Source organism: Anser brachyrhynchus, assembly GCF_964034855.1.
Source record: "Anser brachyrhynchus genome assembly, chromosome: 1".
In the NCBI taxonomy this organism is placed as follows: Eukaryota; Metazoa; Chordata; class Aves; order Anseriformes; family Anatidae; genus Anser; species Anser brachyrhynchus.
In genome coordinates this window covers 179,835,224-179,852,392 of record NC_137694.1, presented here as the reverse complement: position 1 = coordinate 179,852,392, position 17,169 = coordinate 179,835,224, and the positions used below count along the sequence as shown (strand labels likewise).

The 17,169-nt window shown below is 35.8% G+C and overlaps 1 protein-coding gene across 1 annotated transcript in view; it reads left to right on the top strand.

The window, feature by feature from the left end:
• Positions 1-17,169, top strand: part of VWA8 (von Willebrand factor A domain containing 8) — a 195,799-nt gene that overhangs the window by 34,384 nt on the left and 144,246 nt on the right. Inside the window, exons 5-12 of the mRNA XM_080554946.1 lie at positions 318-485; positions 2,384-2,548; positions 2,947-2,996; positions 3,333-3,441; positions 6,329-6,433; positions 12,760-12,891; positions 14,843-14,977; positions 15,059-15,136. Coding sequence (XP_080411072.1) covers positions 318-485; positions 2,384-2,548; positions 2,947-2,996; positions 3,333-3,441; positions 6,329-6,433; positions 12,760-12,891; positions 14,843-14,977; positions 15,059-15,136 — 942 coding nt within the window. The remainder of the gene's footprint in view (positions 1-317; positions 486-2,383; positions 2,549-2,946; positions 2,997-3,332; positions 3,442-6,328; positions 6,434-12,759; positions 12,892-14,842; positions 14,978-15,058; positions 15,137-17,169) is intronic.

The window sequence follows — 17,169 nt, the reverse complement described above, 5'->3', positions numbered from 1 at the left end:
GCTACATTTTAATGTATTCCCAGTATGTCTGCAATATTTTGATTTTTTTTTTTCTGTTGATACAAGACACCAGAACTGATTTTTTTTCTCTCTCCAGCCTGTGTAACAGTTACAAGATAAAAGTCCAGCTCATGAATATAAAGCACTGTTAAGACAATCATCTGTCACTCTTCATGATCACTACTTACGTGTATCTTATTGATTCTTATGAAAATTTGGAAAGTTTTGCAAAGTATCTGCAGATTCTTTTTCAGCAGGATTTCGTGAGAAATGTAATGTTTATTTCTCTTCCAACATTGTTTTCTGTTTTCTAAAAGTGTGCAGTTCGTGCAGCCACAGAAGGCAGAATCCTTGTGCTGGAAGGTTTGGAGAAGGCTGAGCGGAACGTCTTGCCTGTGTTAAACAATTTGTTGGAGAATAGGGAAATGCAGCTTGAAGACGGTCGCTTTCTCATGTCTGCAGAACGTTATGACAAACTTCTGCAGGTAGGGAAATGTCATTTGGATTTTCCATTTTTTGTTTTCCTATTCTTTCCTATGCTGTTACGAAGGGGATAGTAGTTACAAGCCAAACGCATGAAATCAGACCCGGTGCGTATGTGGGATGTTATATGGGATGAGATCGGCAGGGTGAAAGCTATGTGAGTAGTCAAATATTCCTTTACGAGTTGCAATTAAAAGATTGTTCTAATCTGTATCCCCTCTGTCCACATGAAAAGCAGTCATCTGTGTGAAGAATGTATGTTTCTTAAATGCAAAAGCCACTGGGAGTAAACGAAATATAGTTGTAAAAAGAGATTGCAGTTGAAAGCGTCCCCATGAAGTTCAGATAATGCTTCAACATTGCAATAATCTTGTTGCTAAGCTTTTAAAATGTTAGAATAACAAAAAGAGAGGTCAATATGGGCAACACTATAATTCTCAGTGCTGTCTCACCTTTAATTTAGTAAAGTATGCATGAACAGCCAATCCAAATTATAGGGAATAGTTAGCGAATTTTCTTTTGATAGGATTTTAGTGTCTGCTGCTGTTGCTACTTCAGCCGTTTTCATTTTCTTCAGGCTTTGAGTCCCACTGCTTAAATTTGAGTGGATACTTCTCAGGCTTTTGGGGGACCTCAGTACATTTCATCAGAAAGTTTCCACCAGTACGCTGTATCTTACTTTCTATGTGCTGTAGTTTCCAGTCATGTGCCTGTTGGTCTGCTGTAACAGTCTGATCTCTTCTCACTCATGTTTCTGTCTATCATACATAACTGTGGTTAAGTATACGATTCAGACCCAAGTGAAATAAAAAGCCATTTGCAATAAGCCGTCTCATTGATCCTGATTACATGAACTAGCCTACGATGCTGTTAGTACTGTAGGAGATTTCTGAAAATATACTGATATTTCTTATATGTCTCATCTCTGGTCACAAGTCTGATCTGTGCCTTTTCCGAAAACAATTTAAAGTATTTATTCAGTAGATAAAATTGTTGGAAGCATTATTATTGAATTTGAAAGTGAGCTTTTAAAATGTGATCAAGACTGAAAATGAGAATTCAAATTCAGACAGGATTTGTTTGCAGTTATGCAAAGCATCTTCCTCTTTTCTTTTTTCCTTTTTAACACTTTTCTAATGATAAAATGTTTCAAAATGAGTGCCTCAGGCATACTGCTAATAGATGAATTAAATAAATCTCTTGCTATAATACTAAATCTAATATTGTTGTTTTGTTGTTTGGGGAATATGATATTATATAAGCTAATGTTCATTTTCTCTTCTCCTGTGTGAATAATTACTAAATAACTAGATCTGCAGGAAGTTTCAAGGAAGACTTGACTGTGATGCAGAAAGGCTGAAGGGTGCATTTTTTGTATGCATTAAATCTCTTATAGGACAACAACTGAAATAAACAACATCAAATTCTTGTGAAGGAGCCTAGTAATAGTTCCGGTTCTGTTATTGCTTACATTAAAGCATATTTTGTAAATGCAACCTTTTTATGCAAATTATAGTCTTTTTTTTTTTCTTGAGGGGGATATGGTAATGTACTTCTAGTGTATCAGAATAAAATAACTGTTGTCATCTGTTGGTTTTCTGTTTTTTTGTGAAAGCAAGGTTGTAACAGTGCTTCTGAACTTTGACTGCCTGTGGGGTCCATGATCAAAGTGCTATTGGCCTGAAAGCTGCACCTAATCAAACATTCTGTCTACGTTTGTCTTGGAGAACCCTGCTTTTATGATCCGAATAGTTCAATGCTTTCAAGACCCTCTGAATGAAAGATGAGAACAATACCACATTCATCTTGAAGGACCAGGACTGTTAGTTCATTTGCAGCTTAATCTTGAGGAGTATTTAAGGATGTATTTTTTTCTCCCTGTTGCTTTATTTTAATTTAGGAACATACAAAATCAGAGTTAGATGCATGGAAGATTGTTCGGGTTAGTGAAGATTTTCGAGTAATAGCGTTGGGTCTGCCAGTACCTAAATATTCTGGTAACCCTTTGGATCCTCCCCTTCGCTCTAGATTTCAAGCTAGAGATGTTTATCATCTGCCCTTCAAGGTAAGTGTCCTAGCAGAAAAGTTGGATTATCTGTACTGAGTAGAGCTAATATTTCGACGTTATTTTACTTAGCTCACCTCTGAAAAGAATCCCTAAATAATAAATTTGTCTTAAATGGCATTTTTCATACTGCTACCTAATAAATTCCTGAAAAGCAGCCTTCGAGTTGCCAAGGAATGCTGCGGCAGAAAAATAACTTCCATGAAACAATATAGCCCTAAAAGAAAGATTTAATAATATTTCTTTTCATTTGTAAAATTTATTCTGTGCCCAGGAATGAGTAGACTGTTGATGTCTAAATTAGAGAAAAAATAGAAAATGTCTCATACATCATGAGCTGTGACCCACAGTATGACCCCAAAATGAATTTACCGTATGATCTTATGTTCTATTTTCAGGACCATCTTCAGCTATTGTATTCAATTGGATCAAACATTTCTGCAGAGAGGTAATTTTTCATAATTAAAAAAAAAAATCAAAATTAATGAAGAAATGTGGTGTCCTTTCAGGATTCCTTGCTATTTTTATAACCTCTGTCACTACTTAGAGACCAGAACTGAACAAGTTTTTAATATGTGTGGGTGTATGTTCAAACAGCTTTTTATATGCAGCCTTCATATAATGAATTCTTAATGCTTTAGAACTTCAATCACACATTACTTATTTGTGCTCAGAGATAGTTTCAGCTTCTTATACCGATCTTATACTGTATTTAACTTTTTAGGCTTTAGTATTTTAAATATAGATGGCATGTATAAAACTGTAATTATTTTTTCCTTTGCAGAATTTCTCAGCTCCTGTCTTTTGCTACAACTCTCTGCTCTCAAGAATCTTCTACATTGGGACTTCCAGATTTTCCTTTAGACAGCTTATCGGCTGCAGTTCAGATTTTGGTATGTGCATACACATGTGCTGTGAAACTGAATGAGCTTAAGATTTCTCAGAATTAGAACTGGATTATTCATGTTGTTGGAAGAAGATTAACAAGAACATTTAAAACAAAAAACAAAACAAAAAGAAAACTATGGTTTGTGGGATTATACTTTAAGCAAGTATGTAGCATAATACTGAAGGACAAAGTATGGCATAACACAAGATTTTTGAAGTGATAGGGTACATCTGAGTGTTCAAAATAATGTTTTTTTTCTGCTTGATCAACTAATGTGACTTCAGGAGCATTTACAGTGGATCTGATGACAGTGAGGTTGTCATCTAGGCCACCCTTTTAGTCAGTGGAGGGGAATAGGCACTTTTAGGTTGTGCTTTTTCTGATTTACTAGTATGGGTGTAAATCATACTGACTCCATTACAAGTGCACCGACTACCTTCCTTTAACACCTAAAAGGACCAACTAGTTCCAGTGTGGGTACACCTGTGGTACTCCAGTGTGGGTCTGAGACAGTTCAGTTGTGTGAGATAATCCCATGTTAGGTCTTCAGGTTAGCTGGTGGATTTAGACTAAACATAGACATAGGGGTTATTTGAAGATGCACACTGTGCATACTTGAAGATACAATGCTTCCTGACAGCTACACTCCATAGGGAAGTGTAACGACTGTACACTTTCCAGCTTCATGGTAGCAGATGCGTTGGGTCAGGCCTAAAGCTATGGCAGTCTGTCTGCTTTCCCTCACAGCTTGTTGTCCCTTGGGCTTTGTAATTACTTGGTAAAAAGTTACAGTGAAAAAAGGTGACTCCTGGGGGAAGTCAGAGAGATGAGATCTGAAAAAGAGAGAGAAGGACAGGTACACTTTTGTTTGCAGGAAGATGTGGTCAGCCCAGGAAGGTGAAATACCAGGACAGCTTCTCAAACCTTCTCTCCAAGATGCAAGCGTCTGTTGTATCTTCTGTGCAATCATCTTACCTGTGGTACTGCTGAGTGGCAGTTTACTTCAACATCTTTTATTGGATTGTACACATTAAAAGCTGTCAGTTGCTTGTATTGCTGTTGTGCTCAGTACCCTCAGCTGTGATCTAGAAAGACATTGTGCCTGGTACTTCCAGACCTAATTTTTGTCTGAATTAGTGATATTACATCAAATAGTATGAAGTGATTAAGATTCAAGTTTAGAGAAGCGAAACAGTATTTGGAGGGCTTTTGGAAAGAAATACATGATGTATTTTAAAATAAATTGCAACTTTTTATTCTTTGAGCCCTGTAGTGAAAAATTATTTTTAAATGAATGCCAGATGGCTTTCAGAGTAATGGAAAGAAAATGAGCCGTAAGCTATTATCTAAACTATGGAATGAAGGAAGCATTTTATTTTACATTAGAGAATGTGAAATGTTATCATTGTATGACAGAGTCTTTTTTGGATAGACCAGAGCTGTTTCTTTTAGAATTAGTTTTAATCACTCAGTTTTCTAAGCCAGCTGTTCTCACTGATTCTAGCTAGAGTGTTTTTCCATCACATACCAGGTCACTGTCATCCTCCACTTTTAGCTAGGTTGACTTAACCATATAGCAGTGTGGAATGAATACATTGTAAAGATTGTCTCATCCTGTTATGGATTCATGTAGTCCAAAAATGTGTTTCATAAGTTGAAAACTCCTGCCTACTGAAAGGGAGATTTTTTTTTATAGGGTGCTGTTCTGAAGAGGCTAATTTTGGATGTGCCACTGTAATTATTATTAATTCGAGATAATGTGGACAAATTATATGTTATGCTTTATATCTATATAAAGTGCTTTAAAAATGCAGTAATGGGCTCTGTGATCCTTCAGGCAGCACATTTACTACAATGCCCTTAAATCGTTTATTTTTACTGATGCTTTTTTAATATGGAACATTATAAATAGTATTACTGGTTGTAAGTATGAATTGAATTATGCATTTCATAAAATATGCATCTCCTTATTTCATTTCTGAGCAACTCTTCTCCTCTTTAGTTGGATGTTTGTGTAATCCAAGTTTGTAATTGAAAATTGGTTGATTTTGAGTTATAATACTTATTTCAGTCCACTGATTAACTGTTTTACCACTAGTGTTGTCCACAGTTAGTCCTTAACAATTTTCAAGTCTTCTGTAAAACAAACAATCAGGCATTACTTCAGGATTTTTGAAACACCTTTTTCTACCGTGAAAGGATTTGTGTTTATGTTTCTTGACTATTCATAAAGGTACTTCCATTTCTTTCTTTATTACTGTGGCAAAATAACTGGAATCTTTGTCTAGTTCAGTTAACAACTGACAGAAGAATTGCTACTTATAATTAGCAAGGAGGTGTGAAACGTTTTCGATGTTCAATGCGAGCATACTTCATAACTCACTTCAAAGCAAACCAAATTTTGATCAATTGTTCAGAATTTTCTCGGAATTGATTTGTTAAGCAGAATCTGTGCAATATAATTGAATTAGAATTCAATACTAGAAATTGCTGTGAATGAGTAGATCATTATTGTAATACAGTTTTCTTGTCATACTGAATCTTTTCTAGTGATACTATGAAACTCAGTAACGTGGTGGGATTTGTTTCTCCTAATCTGAAATGACTTTACATATCTGAGCTAGTCACTGTAGCTTCCATTTATGAACAGGAGAGAAGGTAATTTTTAGGTCATAATTTATCTAACCTATTTTAGACATTTACATTATAATGAATCGAACACGCAAAATGCCTGTGTTGACATTTGAGCAACTAGAGGATGTGGTGGTCATTTGTTTATTGCCCCTAGATTTTTATTTTAAGTTTAGCAATATATTGGATTTTGAGGTTAATAGCTGATAACGAACAAGCCAATCTTTTTTCTTTTTGCTTGTATTTTTAATTTGAATTAGGATTCCTTTCCTATGATGTCAGTCCAGCGTGTTATTGAGCGGCTTTACCCCTATAATGTTTTCCTTGGAAAGGAAGGCAGGACTGCAGTCAAAGATGCACTAAAAGTAAGTATTGCATATTGTAATTCCAGGGAACGATGGATTATGACAGTCATTCTCCTGACTAATGCTACTTCATTAGTTCAGTTTGAAAAACCAAAACAAAAATGAACAAAAAACACTTAAGTAATCTAAATGGTTACATTATTGCTGATGCTAAACCACTATTAAAAAACAAAAACAAACAAACAAAAACTTCATAAACTCATAGATTCCATTATAGTGATAGGTGAAATCTCAATGTTGTATAGAATATTTAGACCTCAGTTAAAGACTACATAAAACCTGTTATTACAGAAGTGCTTGTTTAATTTGAAAGTAGCTACTTGTATGGTTAAGGTAGTCAAATGCTTAAAAAATGCCTTTTGCCTGTGACCTTTATGAGGAGATAATAAAATAAAAAAAGAGATCACGTGACACAAAATGCATTTCGTATAGCATGGTTACAGATTATATTGCCTGGTTTTAGTCTGTATTAGCCTTTTATTGCTTGTTTTTGATCAGATCTGTTGTGTTGTTTTGGCCATGTTTGATAATAATAGCTTATCAAATGTAATTATGCTGGATTTTTCTATTCAGCCTTTCAAAACTTTAGCACGGTGTTAGTTGTCTTTCATTTTTGAATGCATTGTAAGCAGTTATTGCAAATTAACATTTGCAGCCTAGAGCATCTTACCCAGTTCTTTCAGTGATGAAAAATTGAAGTTATTTGTACCTGCATATTTAGAAACGCTTGACTTACTAGTCTTGGTAGCTGTTTTTCCTGAAACCATGCCTGTGTGTTAGGGAAATGATTGTAGTCTCTCCCTGCTGCTACTTCCTGAATACTGCCTTTTGGCATAGGAGCTTAGCTATTTGTTCCCTGTGTAGCCAGGCTGATTTGCTTGTTTTCGTGAGTTTTGAGATGGACAGTCCTTACATTTGAAGGAGATCCTGCTAGTTTTCACAGGCCTTCAGAGCCATTCCCTGTGGGATCATACCTGCCACTTCCGTGAATAAACCAGTCTCGTTTCCTGAAATGCAGGATCTGCTCCTTGTTTGTGATTAGCAGAGCCATCTGTGCATCCCTGTGCATGGCCAGTGCAGCACCTGTGTTAAGAAGCTATTCCAGACAACTTTCAGAAATCTAGACTGATTGTGTCACGCGGTGTTGCCCGTTCAGCACATATCAGGGTAAAAGAAATTGCCTGCAAGAACCGGGATCTGGATGGAAATGCAGATTTCTGTTAACAAAGAAGTAACAGTCGCTCCTGTTCGTAATATGCCTTTATTTTACATCTTTAGTGTTGTTTTATTTCCCCTATCAATTATGCATAGTGTATGTCTTAATATTCTGTACCATCAACTTCCTTCATTTTCCATCACTGTTAATGAATTTGGTGTTGCACATGGTTTTGCTTCCAATGTAAGGCAGGTGGATTTGACTAGTAAGATCTTCTTCAGTGACTGTCTACTGTTAAATACCTCCTTATCATTTGAATATTTCTATGTTAATTTTCATTTTTTGGATATTCTTCCTCATCATTAGTTTTACAAGCTTGTTCCTTTATGTTACCATGTACATATAATCTTGTTTGGAATATTATTCTATTTGCACACAACAAATAGCGCTAAGCAAAGAATCTTAAAAAATGCAGAAAATAGCTGGTTGTACTGAGGAACTCCTGTTTATAATGATATCTTAGCAGTAGCAGTGCCAGAACTGTATTAAACATGAATAAGAAATGATTTTTTCCATCCCACAAGAAATGTAAGAGAGAGGAGTCTGGCAGAAGCAAGGTGATTTATTATTCTGCCCTCCTACAGATTTCCAAAAAGCATCCAGCTAATGTTTGCCACTGAAAACTTTTTTTCTGTGTAACAGGATACAGTTAGGGAATATTAATTTTAGCTAGGAAGGATTGAGAGTCGAAAAATGGTATACTTGAAATGTATTTGCAGTTGATATGTTGATTTGTGAGGACTGAATCACTGTTCAACGTTAGCTAATGTTTAAAGAAAACAAAAACAAATTTCATATAGTAAAATGTAAAGTTTAGACATCTGAGTTGGAGACAGACATAGGGAAGTAGTGATCTCCCTGATAATGAATCTTATTTTCAGGATATTGCCTGTTTCAGTCAGCAGCCAGAGCTGAGAAGTGAGGTAGATGGCAGTTAGGCTAAACAGCTAGTTTTGGCAGCTGTTAGAACCTGCGTATATTTCTGGAAGATTTTCTGTCCACCACAAACTGTCTTCCCAACCATAATCTTCAGTTTAGGTAAATCTTTTCCATATATGCCTTCTTGTTTACTGGGACTCCACCACGTCCTGGGTATTTCTCATAATTCTTACTCTTGATTGTCAATTAATATGAACTATTGACTTACACCTTCCCTGCGATTAAAATTAATTTGTTACAGCATTATTCTTGGAAGCATAAAGATGCTTTGAAATGCAAATCTCTTGTTGAGTGGATCTAGATGGAGTTAAACTTGTTTTAGGTTTAATTCAGTCTATCTGTCCGCCAACTTTATCGTATGATATAAATGTGGCTCCTTGTGTCAAACTAGTTCGCATTGAATAAAGTGTTCCTTGATTGCACACTAATCCAGCATCAGCAGCCATCAGGAGAGCTGCTTATAAAGGTCATTTGTACAAGGACTGTAGTTGGCAACATTCGTTATTCATTAGATTATCAATTTGTGATAAACAGGACAAACGTACCAAAACAGACTTGAGAATGATGTGCCTTTGGGTAACCATATATGAAGTTACTACATTTGGGAAACTGTATCAATTTCTATTCTGATTCTTAAAGAAGATTTTAAATGTAGGAGCTCTTGCAAAGGAAAGCATGACTTGATATGAATTCTGGCCTTTAAAACATTATTTTATACTTGCATGAAATACTGGCATGACAAATTGTTTTGACTGACAGATGAACATTTGAAATATAATTCCAAGAAATAAGTCAAAAATTTATTTAACCTAAGCTTTTCCTTTAGAAGATTTAGATATTGATAAATCACTAATTTCAAGGAAAACAACCTACAGTGAAGCATTCCTGAACAATAAGCTTAAGTACATATGATGTCTCTCACAATCATGAAGTTTTCTTCCCTAGGTACTGTTATTGATAGGCATTTATAAAATTGGTCATCTATATGTGGGTTGAGTTTGGTGGCTCACAAGAGGCTGCAGCTGTTCTGTATTAATTTCCTCATTGTTCAATAAGCTTTCAGTATTTTACTTCAGATGCATCAGAGATTTGGGTTTTGCCTTTTTAATTCTCACATGCCTTTTGCAGGCTTGCTTTTTTACAGTGTTGGAAACATCCACTGTTTTATTTTATTTTTTAAAAACTTCTAATGAAGAGAATCCTTCTATTAGATTTCAGAAACAACACACAGATCAGATTTAGCGTCTGATAGATGGGATCTATCTATCCTATAGAAGGGATCTAGCAGCAGATCCCTTTTAGTTTACTGTCCAAGTGTTTAACTGTGCTCTAAGAACCTTCTAGAATTTTTCTTCATGGTTTCATGTAGTGATTAATTTTGCATTTAGTGTCTTGATCTTATATCAGATATGAGCTTGTTTATTCCCTTTGACTCTTTTTTTCGTTTTCTCTTTTCCTTTTTTTTTTTTGTTTGCACACCCTCTTTAATGTTGCCTGACCTCTTCCTCTAAATCTGTTTCCCTGCTTCACAGTAGGGAACCTCTTCAAACTACAGAGGTAGTCTCTCACAGAGAGTGGACTAATCGTTCAGAAACCTGGAATTGTTTTCCTTGTTCTGCTCAGTCTAAGATCTTTCTGTTGCAAATTGTGGTCTAAGGAAGGATTTGTTTCTGTTCTATCCCTCTACGTGACCCCCCCCCTCCCAAAGCCATTTATAATCTTCGGGTTTTTGCATTAATGAATGCTCTTGGTGCCAATACATACCATTGCAGTGGAATCTCTCCTTCAGATTTCCCCATCTATTCTATGTTATGCTTGCAGTTCATAGTTTGCTTCTTGTAAAATGGTTCAGACTTCTTGTTCCTTGAAAAAATCTCTTTCCCTCCTGTGCAAAGAATCTTCAGCAAAGATCAGTTGCTTCTGGACGCCTTCACATCTCTTTTTGAACAGCTTAGCTGTCCTGTGGGTTCAGCTGAGTGGCTATCTGCAAATATGTCTCATTTAAACTCTCTGTTCCTTTGACCATCTGGATCACCGGAGTATTCTTTGCAGTTTCCCTTCTGAGACGGTACTGATCATTAGATGCTTCCAAGAGTTCAGAACTCCTCTTATTCCTTGTTTTGATTTTCATAGTATGCCTATTCTCTTATGTTTCTAGGCATGCAGAATGTGGCCTGATGGTTATGGACTGCCAAACCTCTTCTCTTGTTTTAGGTGGCTAGTTTTTCCTTTTTTTTCCCTTTTCCTCTCGAGTCTGAGGCAATGCAGCTGCCCATTTCTGATTCTCCAAGTAAGTGTATCCCAAACTTACCGATACTGAATGCACTCAATAGTTGTCCTTCCAAGCCACAAACATTTTTTCCTTTGCAACTATCAACTTGGATTTTATATAGAGGAAGTTATTTCCGGCTCAGGCAAACTCGATGTGTTGTTCATCCATTTCACGCCACTTTCTGATTCTATATCTAACTATTGTAATTCTAAAAGTAGAACTACATTAGAGGTCTGTTGTATTCTGAAAGCCACAAAGAGTTTTCTCGTTTGCTTCTCCTGTCCAGGTGTAAATGTGGTAATTTATTTAATTACTAAATTATTCAGTTCAGCAGCATCTCTCTGCTAAAACGTGATGATTCAAATCTGTCGCTCAAATTCAGTAAAGATCTGCAGAGATTGACAGTTATCTATCAGTTTTCGACCCTGTTTTGGGGTCTGAAAGATGAGCTGTAGGACCCTCAACAACATTAATAAATAGATAAAATCACCTTTAGAATTTTAGATTCCCAAGACCTTTATGTGCCAGACCTGCTACTGCTGTCTCCAGACCATCACTGATTGATACAGAGGCTGCTGATACAGATAACCTTACTGCTTGCTCTGTTTTTTTCTTCTGTTTGTATCTGAGTAGGGGATTTTAGTGTACAGTTTGTGATTTTATGTACAAGCAGATTTGACCCTATCCAAAATGCCATTAACTTAGCAAGGATATTAAAATTTACTAATGAACATGAGAGTGGGAACATCTGTAGTTCGTTTCACAGAATCATAGTTTGAGCGTTTCTTAGAATCACAGTTTGAGTTACTACTATGATTCAGGCATTCCTGTTTGCTGCTGCTGTATAAATATTTAATGGTATCTGAAGCTGTTACACTAAAAATACGATTTGGGACAGTCTTTTGCTAAAGTACATTTACCTTAAATTCAAGTTTAAACTTGAAATTTATATAGGCTTTTGCTTCAGAGTGGGAATTTACAAAGTGATGAAGAGCCAAAGTGTTTGTATGGATGCATTTCAGTTTTCTTTCTAAACTTAAATAGGCAGTGCTATGAATCCTAGTAGTAATAAAACCACATACTTTTAAAGAATTATTTCACATTAGAAACTTCTGTTTAATTTTTCTTCTAAGGAGTTGGACTAATACTTCCTTTTCTCCTGTTGATTCAGCTTTCACTCTGTTGAATAAAAAGGCACTGTGACTTCAGTAATTTTAGTGGGGTATTTTGATGCTTAAGTCTCCCTTATAATGACTTCCCCTTCGCAACAAAATAGACTTTTTATAGGATTTTTTTAAATGGTTTTCATGCTTTCTCTATACAGCACAATACAGTACAATGCTCAAAAAGAGATTGGGAAGACAAAAGTCCATTGCTTTGTCTTTGTTATACCAAGAACATGCTGTGAAGGCTTAATTTGTACAGGTTATCCTCAGTTTTCACCGTGTGATAAGGCTGCGGGGCTACGTAAATGTAATGTTTGATGGTTATTTTTATTGGCAGCCAGATATTGAAATCTGCTGTTGGTTATAATGGCCTGCAAAGGTAGGTGTTCTATTACTGCGTTTGCTAAAGTCTATCATCCATTTCTCTTATAATTTAAGTCTGAATAAGACTGCAAAGTCGCCATATGTCATTTTAAATTTACATCTGTCATTACAGTCAGAATAAGTAGATGGTAGGTCTTTTTGGTTTGGTTTTAAATGAATATGTAAAATATATAGGCTGTCAAGAAAGTGAACACAGGTACATGAAGTAAAGTGAAGTTTAAGTAAATGGATTTAGGACTTCACAGGAAATTAATCTTGAGTGTGTTTCTGACCCTGTTATCGGAAGTAACAGTTTTAAAAAAGAAAATTGTATTTAATAATTAATTCCTCCAAACCCCTAATTTTACAGCGTTTTGAGCTTCAAGACTCAAAAAGCCATTTGCGCCCAAGAAGGATTACAAAAGTAGAAAGTGTACCAGGAAACAAACCCTTCAAGGCTGATGTAACTGTCCAGATCGGTGAAAAGGAAGTGACATTCCAGGTAAGAATTTATATATTCATAAAACTCTATTCTGTTATCATAAACTTACTCAAGAATTTAACACTTACACTTGATACTGAAACTCATTTGCATTGAATATTTAATTTTTGGTAGTGTAACATTTTATATGTGCCCTTGTGTCCGAGAAGGCCAATGGTATCCTTGGGGTGCATTACAAAGAGTATTGCCAGCCAGACAAGAGAAGTTATCCTCCCACTCTGTTCAGCCCTGGTGAGGCCACACCTGGAGTACTGTGTCCAGTTCTGGGCTCCCCAGTCCAAGAGGGACATGGAGCCACAGAAGAGTGTCCAGCTGAGGGCTACGGAGATGATTAGGGGACTGGAGCATCTCTCTTATGAGGAAAGGCGGAGAGAGCTGGGCCTGTTTGGCCTGGAGAAGAGAAGACTGAGAAGGGATCTTATCGATGTGTATAAATGTCTGAAGAGATGGTTTCAAGAGTATGGAGTCGGAGTGGTGCCCAGTGTTAGGACGAGAAGCAATGGGCACAAACTCATACACAGGAAGTTCCATCTGAATATGAGGAAAAATTTACTTACTGTGAGGGTGATGGAGCACTGGACCAGGTTGCCCAGAGAGGTTGTGGAGTTTACTTTTCTTGAGATATTCAAAACTTGACTGGAAGTGATGCTGTGCTCTAGATGAGCCAGCTTGAGCAGGTGGGTTAGACTAGATGATCTCCAGAGGTCCCTTCCAACCTCAACCATTCTCTGATTTTATGATTTATTAGAAGAGCATGTAGATAAGCAATAAGATTATGGATAAGAAATATTTTATTTTTATATAAATGAATCACATGTAGGAAAGTACAAGCTTAAGTATATCATGATAAAACAAGTGCTGAAAAATGAATGAAAGGAAAATCTCTAATGCAATAAAAAAAGCAAGAAATTTAGAATAATAGAGTACTTGTGATGCTCTTGATGCTGCTTTCCTTTTTTTCTTTAATAAAACAATAGTCTGTCTTTGTCTATACTTCAAATAAAATCTAATGAGTGCTTGGTAATGTTCTGACACAGGATGTTGGGAAAATGGAACAAAAGCAATCACATCAAATATGATTAGTTTGAGTTTCTTCCAAAGAAGTTTATGACCCACTAGGTGGTGAAATGAGGTTCTATTCAGGAAGCAGACACTGATCTAAAAACTTGAATTTAATGTTGAATCTGGAGGCTAGAGAGTCTCTAAAGAAGGTGAATTAGTGGGAGTTAGAAAGAGATTGTTTTAACATTGGTGAGGAATATCTTTAGAGAGTTTGTACCATGACAATGAAAAGGGGAAGAGCAGCAAAGAGGAATTTGTCAGAAAAAATAGGATCTGTAGGGATCTGATTGGACTTTTTTCTGAGGGGAAGATTTTTGCTTTCATCTGACGCGTAGATGATGCCTTCTGAAAATATGTCTGCACAGTGTCTCTTTGGGAACACGAGGACATTAGGAGTTTGAAAATGAAACAGTTCCCAGTAGAACAAGAGGCAGAGTGAGTGTCTTAATGTGGAAGATAATTGAATATTTTTACTCTCCAAAGTTCTGTAGCCCCTTCAGATTTTTGCAATACAAATTGTTCCTTCCCATTTGTTTTTCTCTGACAAGCAATAAACACTAGTGATTGTAATATTTTGTCTTCAGGACAAGCAGCCTCAAGTTCTTTGCACACCCCAATGCCATAATCGAATTGGTTCATGTTTTCTTTTCTTTTTTTTTTTTTTTTGTTTTCCATTAAGAGTGGGAGTAGGAGATGTAGAGGAAGTTGTTTATTACAAATTATACAACATTATTTTTTTTCAACAAAAGCTTTAGGTTTGATAATGACCATCATCTGCAAAATATTACAGTCTTTTTGGGGAAGTGTAACTCAGTCCACACAAAGCCTAGAGCTATCACAATATATCTTATTTAGCATTTTGTTTTCTTTTGTTTTGTTTTCCTTATAGGTTCCAGCTGGGACTGGGATGTTAAAACAGCATTCTCAATCAGATGCTTTCGTAAGGACTTCCAGCCATGATCAGCTGTTGGCAGAAATGATGCAGTCCCACATGGCTAAAGATATGTGTTTAATTGGAGGAAAAGTAAGAATTTAATTTTCTTTTTCCCTCCTTTCTCCATGTTCCTTACAAAGTAATCTTTTTTTTTTTTTTTTTTTTCTTTAGGGCTGTGGCAAAACAGTTATCGCTAAGGAGTTTGCTGATATACTAGGATACAGCATAGAACCTATCATGCTGTATCAGGTAAGTAAACTATTGGCTGGTGATCATGCTGTAAATATGATCCAAAATATAACACACAGGCAGGTTCTCTGTGTAATGTCATCTTCACATACAGCTGCAGCTTTTAAAATCACTGATAATCACCAATACACATTAAAAAATAAAAGAGGATAGAAAAGACTTCAAAGATAGCAAAGTGTTATGATCATCTTAGAGCATTTTTTTTAGTTGGTTAGAATGCTCATCTAAAATAATCCCATTTTATTGTAGACCTAAACAGAGGGGGGGGTACCATTAATACATACGTATATTAATATATATAATACATATTAATTCAACACTATTACATATAGATTAGCCCCGATACTGTTTTACTTTCATTTTTTTTGACTTCATTGGGAATACGAAAGAAAGATAGGTAACTTAAATGATTCTCCTTACGTTTTGTCGTTTTGTTTATTTATCGCAGTGATCTTTCTCTTAGCCACAAAGAACTGACGTTTTGTTTTGTGATTTGGCATGACTGAATGTCATAAAGAAAACTTTGTCTTCTGTGTCTTGTTTTCAGATCTTTTTTTTCTCCTTTTGAAGTATGTTTCCTGCCTTTAGACAAGAGTGATGACCTCTTGTAATTCATGCATATTGAAATTCTCTAGGATACCTATAATTTTTTCCTTTTTTTTCCTTAAACTATTTAATTTTATAATGTATCACCATGATTATCACTAATTTTTATTGTTACAGAAGACAGCTTCTTTACCGTATTGAGAATATAAAAAGTTTTAAATCCTTCTCAGGAATTTTTTTAAGTTATTTTTCATATTCTGGAGGCTTAATCTTCAATTTTTTTTATTAGTTTCTTCTACTGTCCATATCCTCTTACATGTTTATTTTTTTCTGATGCGTATCACATGAAATTTTAAACAATATTGTAATTTCTGTGCCTTTTCTTTCTTTCTACATTTCTGTTTAGCCTGATGATTACAGTTGTGGTGGGACTGCACTGCAGTAGAGAAGATGGTGTTTACATGTGATATATACGTATTACATTGAATTAATATTAATGCTGCTCGTTATTTGTCAGTGCTATAGCAAACAAATAGTAATCTTAAAGCTCTTAGCATATCTGTTCCTAATTTTTTTATGTTATAGAAGGGGCCTTAGTATAGATGTAGCTTTAAAAATGAATTTTGGAGAGACATCTCATTTTTCATGAGACACACAGGCAGTTGACTTAGTTGCCATAGAATGGCAGTTATGGGATAAAATGACGAGGAAGAAGAAATGGAGAAATCCTAAGGGCCTCCATGGGCTTTGGAGATGGTGACGAGGAACTAACTTATTGTAGCTGAGTTGGAGGAAGAAATTTACAGTAGTTGAAGAGGTAATGGCAGAGTGAACGTTTTTACTGAGTAAAATTTAAAAGTTCAGTATTTGCAAAGATAGAAAAAGCAGTAATGGTTCTAGAAAGGTTGGGCGTACAGATTGAGGGAATTCAGGTTTTTGGTGCTGTCAGATGTCTCAAGAGTATGATAAATGGGGAGTGGTGGGCCACTGCTATACACTTAGTGTTTTTTTTTTGTTTTTTTTTTTTTCCTTGGTTTCACCCAGACAATACTCTAGACTGGCTCACAGCAGCATAGTTTTATGGAAACCCTGAAGTCTGTCCTGCTTAACAGTGATCTCCTGTAGGCAGCGGTCGCTTGGTACTTGTTTGGAGAGTATTGTTCAGTCTTGGATCTTGATGAACTATAACTTCATGACATAAATAGAAAAAAAAAATAGGAGATTGAAAAGTGGAGTGACTGAACTTGCTTTTTACAGTAGGGATCATGCATGTAAGGTTTTCTTCATAACCTTGAGGAATGAAACTGCTCTTAAATAAAACATGAAGTCAAGGGCATTCCATGACCTTGTGAGCCAAAACGCACCAAATATGACTGCAAAGCAGTCAAAAGTCATAATAGGCAATGCTGTAGGGTAACACTAGTGTGAGATGTAACACAATACATTGGTCTCTTTTTTCCCCTTCCTTTGCTTATTTAATTTTTTCC